We start from the raw sequence: 11,697 nt of genomic DNA on the forward strand, positions 1-11,697 counted from the left end.
AAGACCAGTTTTCGTTCTTCGCGCATCTCTAGTACGCATCTTCGCTCTGATTGGCGATACTCTCAAACGAAGTGGAAAGCGATTAGCAGAGAGCTCGCTGCGTTCCCCCACCATCTTCCAATCTGCGCGTCGCAGTTATGGACTCTGGTGAACTGCGGAGGTATATGTATATATTTTTATATATGTATATATACATATAGACCTTTCGTGTTTAATTGTATATAATCTCTTGCCTTAAATAAACAAATAAAATGTTTAATTTATAAACATGATAACTGAAAATTTTGTGGTTTGCGCGCGCGAACGTATGTATATACATACGTCACTCGTAAGTAGTATAGGTAACAGCCACTCAATAGCAGTGACTATAGATAATAGTAAGCGAACATAAGCGATGAGTTGGAGGATACATCTGCTGTTTTACTGATCTTTAAGAAGCCGAGAAATCCACGTGTACTTTGACGTAACTTTAAAAAAATTGTTTCGTGATTTTCACGTTGTTTTAATCATGGTATTAGACTTAGATCTTTTCCGAAAAGACAAAGGTTTCGATCCAGATAAAATACGAGAAAATCAAAAGAATCGTTTCAAGGAAGTTAGTTTAGTAGATACGGTGATTGAGAAAGATAAAAGCTGGCGGCAGCTGCGACACAAAGCTGATAATTTAAATAAGTTAAAAAATGTATGCAGTAAAGAAATTGGAGAAAAAATGAAAAAGAAGGAGGCAGTGAATGGCGATGATAACGTCCCAAAAGATGTTTTTGAAAATTTGGAAAATTTAGTTGCTAGCGATTTAAAATCATTAACAGTTCCACAAATCAAAACTATTCGGAGTTTTATCGACGATGTTATTCGAACAAACGATAAAAATTTAATCTCAACCGAGTTAGAGAGGAATCTTGCTCTCAAAGAAATAGGAAATATTTTACACGAGTCTGTACCAATTAGCAATGATGAAGAAGAGAATAAGGTATATAAGAAAGTACAATGGCCTTTTTGTGTTCAAATTATATAGGTTTATCCCTATTGATTCCAGGTTGAGAAAACTTATGGAGATTGCACTCAGAAGAAAAAATACTCTCATGTTGACTTAATACATATGATTGATGGTATAGATGGAGAACGTGGCACCAATATTTCTGGTGGACGTGGTTATTTTCTGATAGGTCCAGCAGTTTTCTTACAACATGCACTGATACAATTTGCTCTTCAGCGACTGTTTACAAAAGGTTACAAACCACTTTACACACCTTTCTTTATGCGTAAAGATGTTATGCAGGAAGTAGCACAGCTATCTCAATTTGACGAAGAATTATATAAGGTATAAAATTGATAATTATAAAATATAAATGTGTCAGTATTAAATGCCTTTATTCAATGGTTTTGTTAAATTAGGTAATCGGTAAAGGCAGTGAACAAAGCGACGATAAAGAAATTGAAGAGAAATATTTAATAGCTACGTCGGAACAGCCGATAGCTGCATTTCATAGAAACGAGTGGATTCCTGAAAATGCATTGCCAATTAAATACGCAGGATTATCTACATGTTTTAGGCAAGAAGTTGGATCTCATGGACGTGATACTAGAGGCATTTTTAGAGTTCATCAATTTGAAAAAGTAATTCTATATAACTCTACATTTTCGATTATTTTAAAGAATGTAACGTGAATTTATGCATAGATTAATTACAAACACGTATTAATCATAGGTAGAGCAATTTTGTTTGACATCGCCGTTCGATAATAAATCTTGGCAGATGATGGAAGAAATGATTTCAAATGCAGAAGAATTCTACAAAGCTTTGGAAATTCCTTATCGTATCGTGAACATCGTGTCAGGTGCGTTGAACAATGCTGCTTCAAAGAAATTAGACTTGGAAGCATGGTTCCCAGGATCAGGGGCTTTTCGTGAACTTGTGTCGTGCAGCAATTGCTTAGATTATCAAGCCAGACGTTTATTAGTCAGGTAAGAAATTATATAATCAATCTCAGTTTGAGATTTTAATTTTAATTTATTCCCGCTGTTAGGATAAAACACTATTATTTTAACATTTTGTAGATACGGTCAAACCAAAAAAATGAATGCCAGTACGGATTATGTTCACATGCTAAATGCCACAATGTGTGCAGTCACTCGTGTTATATGCGCGATCTTAGAAGTACATCAAACCGATACCGGTATCAAAATACCAGATGTTCTTACACAATTCATGCCAACAGAGTATAAAAATGATATTCCGTTTGTCAAACCAGCTCCAATCGATGAGACCGAAACGAAAAAACAAAAGAAACAAAAGGATATTATTCCTCATTAACAAAGTTGGATCATAAAATTAACATACATTCTACAGCAGACGAATCGTCAAATAAAATAAATGCTTCTCATATTTGACATTTATAATGTCATTATAATATTGTTTTTATTGACTGTAAAAAACATAGATTCGTAATTTATTGCTTGATCTGATGTCACAGATACAATACATGTACTTTAATACTTTCTATCTTCTGTTTGTACAATTACACATTTTAGACATTCGAATATCTAAAGGTGCATTCACGATGACGCAATAAATAAAGCTTGGAGAGAAATTGTTTATAATCAAGTACCTTCGCCCAAGTTCGATTTAACGAACGACCTTTTCTTTTCTTCGGCTCTTCTTAAATTATTTAATACGGTATGTTCGAATTCCGCATCAGACATACTTTGATTTACCTATTATGCAATATTCATATGTTAACAATCTAATTTAAAAAGTGGAATGAAAAATTACATCGTTTCGGACATACCTCGCTCTTCGTGAGATTAGCGATATTATTAACTGTTCGTTTGGGTGAGAAATTTGTTTGTTCCGATGTGTCCCATAACTTCTGAAGTTTCAATGGATTCTGTGTCAACCCAATTTCCATATTTAAAGCCATTTCCTGGTTAAAAAGAAAAAAGTAACAATTTCGTCGTATTTAAAAATGGTGCATTTTTAATAAGATGAAAACTAATACATACTGCATCATTTTTGTTTTGATACTCTACTAATGCTCTCCCTTTTTTAGTAGAGGAAATAACAAGAGCTGCTATATCTCCGTACTGAAAATAAACATATATTTATAAATAAATAGAACTGAATATGAATTATATAATATAGCAGTGATTCGTCATCACGATGACTGAATTTCGTGCCTTTGATAAAATTCGGTACAGCGTATCGTAGCTGTATTCATCGTTTTGATCGGTCTTCCATTTTATTTTTATTTTGTAGGAACCATTGACCTCACATTCTCTGCATAATCCTTTCGCTCGTTCCGCAATTTGTTTTTTCATGAGCGCTATCTCTTCCTCTACTTGTTTTGATCCTTCTTTCTGTAGGCGTTCTATTTCAGCCTACAACATGTAAAACTCTTGCGATTACAATGATAGTTTAAAAAATTATTGATAGTGGTAAAATTCTATGATGTAAGGTATAACCTGTAATTTAGCTTTATCATTTTTAATGTTGTAATCTGAATTTAAAGATCTTTTGTAAGCATCTTCTCGCGCTTCCAAGTCTTCCTTTAATTTTTTACGTTTTGCATCGAGCTCCTTAACGCGTAATTTTGCTTGATATTTGGCATTAATAACCTTGTCATATGCTGCCTTATGTTAAAAAAATAACACATTAATAAAAATGAATGGCAATAAAGCAAAAAAAGCGACAAGTGTTTAGTTCTATTTACCCGAGCAGATGTGTCGGTAAGAATTTCCAATGCCCGTGACAATTCATGAAATAATTCAGCTGCTTTTGGATTATTTGGATTTTTGTCAGGATGACAAGATAAAGCCTTTTTACGATATGCTTTTTTGATCTGAAATAACGTTTTAAATTAGAGAAATAATGCAAATATTTTTATTACATACACATTTTTCTCGTTAACCTGTATTGTGTAATATTTTAATTAATCCAATGTAAATATTCTATACCTCATGTGTCGAAGCTTTATTTGATGCACCGATTAATTCATATAAATCTGTTTCCATCCACGAATCCATTTTTAATCAGTATAATTTATTTTAAAGAAGTAAAAGCCAAAAAGAAATCCTTAGACGTTATTCTCTCAAAAATGTTAACTCTTTATCTCATGCCCGAAGAGCTCTATTTATTTGGCCAATCTATACAAAAACGGTAAAACTATTTGACAACTTACCGACCAATTTGACTAATGGCTGTATTAATTAAAAGCATTGTATGAAATGTTTGAATACTAATGAAGTCTTTATCATTTTTGTATAGTATATAAATATATTACATATAAAATTTTTTTTGATTTATTACACATCCTTCAACCAATTTAATAGTAAAGATATTCCCTCCATTAAATAATTTGTAATATAAACCTCTTTGGTTTTTGTACTTCCGTTTAAAAGAAATCATTCATTTTATATTGTTTTAAATAATAACAATATTTCAGAGGTGTATCGTCACAGTACAATATCAATAATTATGTGTTCCAGGTTGTTAGTTTTGTTATCATTATTATTGTTACCAAATATTTTCACCGGCGTAAAAAGCTGTTAAACATAATGGGAGGGTGGCATCATCAAATCTTGTAACACATTTAATTGCTCTTCTGTAAATGCTGTGTATGTTCTTTCATACGTCTCCATCCATCATGAGTTCTTTAAAATCGTCAAGAGTTTTTTTAATTGTCATCTGTAATTTAATAATATTTTGTACATTAATTTTATGAACCATAGTTATTTCAAATTTGTATATACTAACCGGTATAGGTTGTGGGTCAGCCATATGAGGACTAAGATGTTCAAAAATTGGAGGTATATATTTAGGTATGTCGTATGGGTGAGCTTGAATGAATGCACACATTCCTATTACAGCTGCATGGCGGATACGTATGGCATCAGTTTTAACATTATTTTTTGTACCTTCTTTATTAGAACCCAAATGTTCTTTTTTGCATAATTTAGTTTTTGCGTTCTTTTTAAATTCATTCTAAAAACACATAAAATTTACATCCATGGTCTTTAATTTATAAAGAATTTTAAAAATATTTCACTGTTAAACACTTACCAACAGACATTCTTGTTCTGGTATAAATGTACAATGCAACAGTCCCACTAAGGACTTTACCAGCAGTTTTTCTAACTTCTACTCGTTCATCTTCCAACAAATGTAGAACATGTCTTTGATACAATTAATCCATGTTGAATTACTTAACAGTGTACCCATATTATAAAATACCCATGCTTGAAGAAGTTCTAAGGCAAGCAGATCTTGTCCACCAAGATGTATGTTTCGACATTTTTTCTATGCTTCCAAACTATTGGTATATCACGTGGTAAGGTAAATATCTGAGCATATATCGCTAAAGCAGATTTACATGATTTTCTTAGTTCTTCATCTGTCGCACAATTTTCTAGTTGATATATAATTGGAAATATTGGTAAAACATCCGGTGGGCAGATAAAACCGCGAAAAAAATCCATATTTGTAATCCAATTACAAACTGTTTTAAGTAATCGAATTGTTCTTTGCTTCTCTTCTCACTTATTTTTGACTTGTTCGAATATTCGTTCAATTTAACGGTAGCTATTTGTACAGATAAGTCTCTACTTCCTTATTTGATTTCATTACATCATCGTTAAGAAGAAGTTGTAATTTTGGAATTATTTTATCTAAGAATCTTGTATTTTGTGGTAATTGATTACTTGAAGCATTTAAAAGACCTCAACCTTGCACTAAATACTGTTACTAGAACAGAACTTAGTCTTTCTCTCACATTTTCAAACGGATTTGCTAATAATCTATCTTCTATTGTGCTTTAATAATCGATGTAATAATTCCAAACACGCCACGGCTGTTTGATAAGAACTGCTTGTAAAGTATAGAGGACGTCCACATTCGATGAAAGACGACTCCGATTGGCCGAAACAAGCTTCTTCCATCAAACATTCCAATAACCAATGTTGTCTGTTCGGATCTCTACATTGCTGGGCTTTCGAAAAGCATAAAACCCAATCCATAATAGTTTCCGGAGTCAAATTAATTAAAGCATGCCTTATTATTGGTAACAGAGAATCCCACATTTCACAAACCATACTAAACGGCCAAGTTTTGAACCTTTTAATAATTCCAGCGATAATTTCGCTGCACATCTTGACTTACTTCTTGCTTATCTACCACTAATTCTTGTAAATGTGGTAGAAAGTGTTTTTAAAAACACTATTCCATGATTACGAAAAAGACCTTTGCAAAGAAGGTACTTGGAACATTAATTTGTCTTTGTCTTTTTTCGTTTCAAGGCTGTAGAATTTGATGAGTTTTTTAATATTTTCTGGATCGTTAAAAAAGAAATTGATTTCTTTCTCGTGATCCTTAATGTCGTAATCTGGATCTAAGCGATGGTTGTTTATTCGATGGTGCATAAACTTGTATTTCTTTTGGCCAGGTATAATACCCAATATAAGCTGATGAATAAATCTAGGTTCATCCCATTGTTCTGTAGTTAAAGGACGAGTTCATAATTATACTGAAGCCAAACATTATCTTGTCTTTGTCCTAATATAAACTTCTTAGATTGATTATTTTGTGATTCAATCCTTTTTCGACGACACTGGTAGATCAATAGTTATCTTAAAATTCAAAAATTTGTTTTTTAAGTTATATCAAAGTCCATTTGCAAAATAAACGTTTTACTAAAGTGCTTTACCTTTGGATGTTCTCTTTTTTGTTGTTGCAACATGCATGTAACTACTCGAAAAGCAATATTTCTTTCGCTTAACGAATCGTGTATTAATGTCCGACAAAGTAACGAACTACATCTGGTGGATATATTTGTGCTGGATGTACCAAATGTCGAATAAACTTAATGGCCATTAAACGATGTCTCCAGTGCAAATTTGTTTCCACAAGAGCACTTAACAGATCCGTTACTAAACCTTTGTAAGACGCCAAATTAGATTCGTTGAACGTTTGCATTATTTTTAAACCTTCGATGATTTCATCCTCGGTAGGTTGAGATAAGTTAGGTCGTGGATAAGTTTTCCATAAATCAGGCGCAATTTGTAAACATGTATTCGGCATTTCATATGTAATAGCAATCGTTGAAAACTGATTGTTTATAAATGTTACTAAGTCTTTCTTTAAGCGTATTATAGATAATTCTTCGGATGGTTTAGAAAGAACCAGTGCCGACCACGAAGGCTCTCAATGTATTCCAATCGTGTTTCATTAAGATAGGGGTTTCTTGTGAAATAAGTAAAATGTGTTAAAACACCCTATTAAAAAGAAAAGTATAAAGTATTAATGAATGTTATCGGTAAAAATTAGTTATCGTCATTGACATTGTTATTACTGTTGTTACCTTATACGCATCCTGATCTGTTTCGGATCCTCTTCCTCATATATCAGCAATTTTGGAGTAACAATTTTCCAGGAAAATGAGAAATATTGAAAGCACGAGAAAGAATGTATTGAGCTTGCCATTGTACACTAGCGTACCTACTAGTGGCCAGTGTAAAAAGTTGTAACATTATTTGCTTATGAGTTTCTGTTAAATTAACAATTTGTAGATATGAACGTGTTACATGCTGAGTTTCTGCACGCAACAATACACAAGCCCCTATCACTCCCTTTCTTTTTACTACTTATCCTCCATTACTCTACATTACTTTTGAGATCTTTGTACTTGACCTAGTCATATTAAACAAAGACCCTGTTCCAAATAACAGGCTAGCCCAAATCTAAATGAAAATTCTTAATTTGTAGAACTTATTTATTAATTGTTACCTAAAATGTTATATTAAAATAAATACCTTTATCAAACACGTAAACATTTCGTAATACCCTCTGGATTCTTAAGTATTACACTTTGTAATTTACTCATGAGCGTTGCAATATAACGTTTTACATTACTATTATCTGGCATTAATATTCTTCCTTTATGCCAAGCGTTGGTATAAAAGGTCGCCACTTTGAAGATGCCTTTACCAAACTCAATGGTTCTTCTTTCCATACAGGTAAAACAGAATCACAGCCTTGGATAATGTTGCACACGATATTTAAAACTGATCAGTAATTCTTCTCTAGAATTGTATATTTATTTATTGTTTGATCATAATTTCATTTTGCCTATCTTTAATAAATTTATAGAACATCATGAACGTTTCTAAAAACTCACCTTGTTAATTTACTGCAATCATTACAGTATTCCTCTAATTTATTTACTTCAGGCAATAAATATTTTAAGAATATTCGATTATTACAGTCATTTCTCTTTGCCAGGAACATACCACTTAACACTTAAACTATTAATGTCCAAAATTTGTCCCCAGTATCGAATTCTATCGGTAGATTTCGAACTGATACGGCGTCATGGTAGATAATGAGCGAAGAATAGTATTTAACAACATACAAGCTAAATCTCTTCCGTCCTTTGATTTTAAAATTAGTACATGATCAAGAACGGCCGTCATGTATCTATATATGTAGTAAATTGTTCCTGTGTATTAACAGTTGCAGATAACAGCAACATTGCGTGTAAAAGACGTTCGTCCCAAATTGTCTTCTGTAACAATATCTTTATTTTCTCTGTGATACTTAAAATGTTTCTGAAGTACAGGTAACAATACGCGCAAGGTTTCTTTGCCATTAACTCCGAGCGAATAATCGACATAAGCCACCAGCCAGCGTCCAGCAACGTTAATTTCAAGTATACGCTCAGTGATAAATTCACGTAATTTATATAAAGAACGTTCAAATATTGTATCCTTATCTGCATTAATAAAACCACGCACACATCGTAAAGTACATTTTCTGTGACTTCTCTAATTCTTTTTTTACTACCAGAGAATTTTCCAGTCTAACTGATTCTAAAGAACTGTAGTCTAAAAAGAGAATATTTGTCAAGAAACTGCAAAATAAATATTCAAATCCAGAGGCTACTCATAACTGAGTGTTTCTTCTTCGTCTGTTATGGTGGTCGCCTTAGAGGAATCCACAATAGGTATAAAGAAGCATAAACTAAAATAAGACGAAAAGTAAGAAAACACTTTTTGGATCATTTGGATCAATGTTATGTAATAATAAAGAAAGCAATGGCAATATGTGTGTTGGTCCTTCTAAGTACGTATAAATCTAAAACAAGGAAAGAAATTTATACGAATTTGCAAAGATTATATTAGGTAATTAATATAATGGAAATATAATTCACACCTTTGTTTACATTTTGAGAGCCTTCTGCCATTGGTCTTAGCTATAGCTTCATAAAATCAATGTTAGCAATCATCTTATATGATTCTGTTGTAGGGGAGTCTAGTGTAGAAGATATTCTATCCAGAACATGTGGAATAACCAAACCGGGCCTCATACTAGCAAGGTATTTGCAACGCTTTGACAAAGCCTCGTTAATACTTAACTTATTAAACATTAGCTGTCATTGTTACTGGCAATATACTTTTGACAATGCATCAATATCACTGTTCAATTAATTTGTATTTTCAGGAACAGGTGCTTTCCCCACGTTAGTTTTGCGTACTCGCTCTCTACAATACAAGTAACATACATTTAATACTTAAAAAGAAAAGATCTTAAAATACATCTAGAAATTGCATTGATTTTACCTGTTTAAACGTGTAATAAAATAAAATGAAAGTTTTAAAAAGAATTTCTTTAATGTTCCTAACCAACAACCATTATTTGCAGGATGAAAATATGTTTTCTATAGTTTTCAAGAACTTTTTCGAGATACGTTTGAGCACTTGAAATTATTCCCCTAAAATATTAGCTAGGACAAACAAAATAACTGATCAATTCTTTTGAGTACTTTTTCATTCATTATAAATCTTTACCAAAACTGCTATCTATCCATTTTGCTATAGAAGTTGACATCTATTTCAGTAATTATTGATATTTCTGTAATTTATTATACGATACCTGGGAAATTTTAAGCCTTTGCATCAATCTGGTGAAACATCATGGACTATATGGCTCCCACGAATATATCCAATGTTACAACTAGCTAATGATGCCATTTAAATCTATTATTCTAGTTTCCCATTCTGGGATAGTATGATAAACTTCCCATAATGTCATGAATTCATCAAACCCAACTGATATCCCATTGAATGGTATTTAGGTGGTAATTGTACTGGTAAAAAACCATTGTAATATTTGCAAACTTTTAGACATTGTTGAAACATCAAGAGGTGCATAGAGTTGGCCTTAACTCATCTAATATTTCCTGTGTTGCACGTTAACTATCATAGACAATTAATTTTAGATCCTTCATTAATTTATTTGAAGAGAAGTATTTACTTACAGGGAAAATAAACCTTTGCACAGTCTATAAGAGCTATTATTGCATACTTTATGAACAGAGCTAAAGCAATACAGTTCTGGACGACTTTCCTCCTGTTTCCATCATGTGAAGACTTATTTATAAAGTGGTTGCCATGGAAGTTCTAATTCACTGGGAGATATTAATTTCTTTCTCCTACAAATATTAAAAATAATAAACTTAGCTTTCACAATTTTAAATATAATTATATAAATTTATATATAGAAGTTGAATTATACTTACACTAATAATAAAATTAATGTATTAAGACATTTTAAAGTAGAAACTGATGGTATTTCTGGTACTGTAACCAGTTCAAACAGTAATTTTATGAACAAGATGTGATCTTCTTTACTAAATTTTAATCCATATAACTTTATGTAACTATAACAAACATAGAAATTCAAATTAATGATATACAGGATAATATCATTTTTTATAAGAAGTATTTTAATTCAAAATCCCTCATAAAATATTGATTTTTTTTACACTGTAACCAAATACTTTTTTACACAGAATATTTCAAAGAATCAATCTTTGCAAAACAACAGTATCACTCATTTGTTAAAGATTTGTTTTTTAATAATAATTAAGTAATATAAAGATTTATACTCACTGCCATAACTTATTAACCCATACGTAACAACCTGGCCATACTTCATGACACATAACAGCTCGTCCTAAATTTGCTTTAATCTCGGCTAATAAAGTTTCTGATTCTGTTTCTAAATCTTCTACATACGGCAGCAATTTATTGTATATAAATTTTTGAAAGTGAATACTTCCTAAATTTTTATAATTACAGATGTGGAAAAGATCTTGAACTTCGTCCATGGTTACTTAATGATTTATTATCAAAAGCACAGCGGATACAAGTAAATGTATGCTACGAAAGAGCGCACAGTACAATGCAAAATCATGTATGACAATGTATATTATTGAATCAACAACAACTTGCTTATTCTGCTTCTTCGTTTTTATTAAGTCATGTTTGGCATTTCACGAAGCCATATTTGACGTACCAATTTTACAAAGATGAAGCAAAAAGTTACTACTTTCTTATTTTTATCGCTATATATTTATAAAAAAAGGTCTTGTATCGATATAATAATTGTAGCAGGTAAAGTTAATGGTAATTAAATTTAACATCTTCTGTTTATTCTTTGATGTTTTAGAAACTATGTACATATATCATCACATATCATTATAACAAAATAAACGAAGCAGTAATGGAAACACTAATACTATAAATTACTAGCAATATAACAACACATTATCACATGTGTGTCTGAATGTACCACAGTACATCAGTCCATAACTACGAAAGACCAATTTTTGTTCTTTGCGCATCTCCAGTACGCATCTTCGCCCT

At 31.7% G+C, this 11,697-nt stretch overlaps 3 protein-coding genes across 3 annotated transcripts; 1 reads left to right on the forward strand and 2 right to left on the reverse strand.

Moving 5' to 3' along the window:
- The first annotated feature begins 142 nt into the window (after positions 1-142).
- On the forward strand, positions 143-2,591 carry LOC114880566 (serine--tRNA ligase, cytoplasmic). The gene is made up of 5 exons (XM_029196705.2): positions 143-970; positions 1,037-1,321; positions 1,396-1,617; positions 1,709-1,965; positions 2,059-2,591. The coding sequence occupies exons 1-5, from the start codon at positions 509-511 to the stop codon at positions 2,312-2,314; spliced, it is 1,482 nt and encodes a 493-aa protein (XP_029052538.1). The 5' UTR covers positions 143-508; the 3' UTR covers positions 2,315-2,591.
- LOC114880569 (dnaJ homolog subfamily C member 17) lies at positions 2,385-4,185 on the reverse strand. The gene is made up of 7 exons (XM_029196712.2): positions 3,955-4,185; positions 3,711-3,839; positions 3,463-3,630; positions 3,178-3,378; positions 3,004-3,084; positions 2,790-2,924; positions 2,385-2,715 (listed from the first exon to the last, which is right to left on the reverse strand). The coding sequence occupies exons 1-7, from the start codon at positions 4,021-4,023 to the stop codon at positions 2,602-2,604; spliced, it is 897 nt and encodes a 298-aa protein (XP_029052545.1). The 5' UTR covers positions 4,024-4,185; the 3' UTR covers positions 2,385-2,601.
- Positions 4,186-4,485: 300 nt separating this feature from the next.
- Positions 4,486-11,607, reverse strand: LOC114880561 (proteasome activator complex subunit 4A-like). Its single transcript, XM_046288826.1, is given in 49 exon segments — positions 4,486-4,607; positions 4,610-4,654; positions 4,657-4,684; positions 4,754-4,981; positions 5,060-5,104; positions 5,106-5,170; positions 5,173-5,251; positions 5,253-5,310; positions 5,312-5,556; positions 5,559-5,596; positions 5,599-5,707; positions 5,709-5,879; positions 5,881-6,145; positions 6,147-6,193; positions 6,195-6,255; positions 6,257-6,370; positions 6,372-6,459; positions 6,462-6,509; positions 6,512-6,572; positions 6,574-6,621; positions 6,699-6,790; positions 6,793-7,186; positions 7,188-7,266; positions 7,353-7,440; positions 7,443-7,731; positions 7,815-7,921; positions 7,924-8,053; positions 8,055-8,073; positions 8,169-8,258; positions 8,260-8,345; positions 8,347-8,462; positions 8,465-8,543; positions 8,545-8,759; positions 8,762-8,836; positions 8,839-8,931; positions 8,934-9,002; positions 9,005-9,043; positions 9,046-9,124; positions 9,201-9,531; positions 9,610-9,716; positions 9,719-9,761; positions 9,813-10,095; positions 10,098-10,146; positions 10,148-10,192; positions 10,194-10,245; positions 10,304-10,362; positions 10,364-10,481; positions 10,569-10,709; positions 10,942-11,607. Coding segments are annotated over 49 exon segments (5,490 nt in total). The 5' UTR covers positions 11,160-11,607; the 3' UTR covers positions 4,486-4,545.
- Positions 11,608-11,697: the final 90 nt, after the last annotated feature.

This window comes from Osmia bicornis, chromosome 15, assembly GCF_907164935.1.
Source record: "Osmia bicornis bicornis chromosome 15, iOsmBic2.1, whole genome shotgun sequence".
Taxonomy (NCBI): domain Eukaryota; kingdom Metazoa; phylum Arthropoda; class Insecta; order Hymenoptera; family Megachilidae; genus Osmia; species Osmia bicornis.

What these genes read in the sequence shown, in the direction of transcription:
- LOC114880566 (XM_029196705.2), top strand. Translation starts at nt 509, where the DNA reads ATGGTATTAGACTTAGATCTTTTCCGAAAAGACAAAGGTTTCGATCCA. An exon ending in TTGACGAAGAATTATATAAG is followed by an intron (nt 1,322 to 1,395) that starts GTATAAAATTGA and finishes TTGTTAAATTAG; the next exon opens with GTAATCGGTAAAGGCAGTGA. An exon ending in GAGTTCATCAATTTGAAAAA is followed by an intron (nt 1,618 to 1,708) that starts GTAATTCTATAT and finishes TATTAATCATAG; the next exon opens with GTAGAGCAATTTTGTTTGAC.
- LOC114880569 (XM_029196712.2), bottom strand. Translation starts at nt 4,023, where the DNA reads ATGGATTCGTGGATGGAAACAGATTTATATGAATTAATCGGTGCATCA. An exon ending in TTACCGACACATCTGCTCGG is followed by an intron (nt 3,631 to 3,710) that starts GTAAATAGAACT and finishes TTTTAACATAAG; the next exon opens with GCAGCATATGACAAGGTTAT. An exon ending in ATGATAAAGCTAAATTACAG is followed by an intron (nt 3,379 to 3,462) that starts GTTATACCTTAC and finishes TACATGTTGTAG; the next exon opens with GCTGAAATAGAACGCCTACA.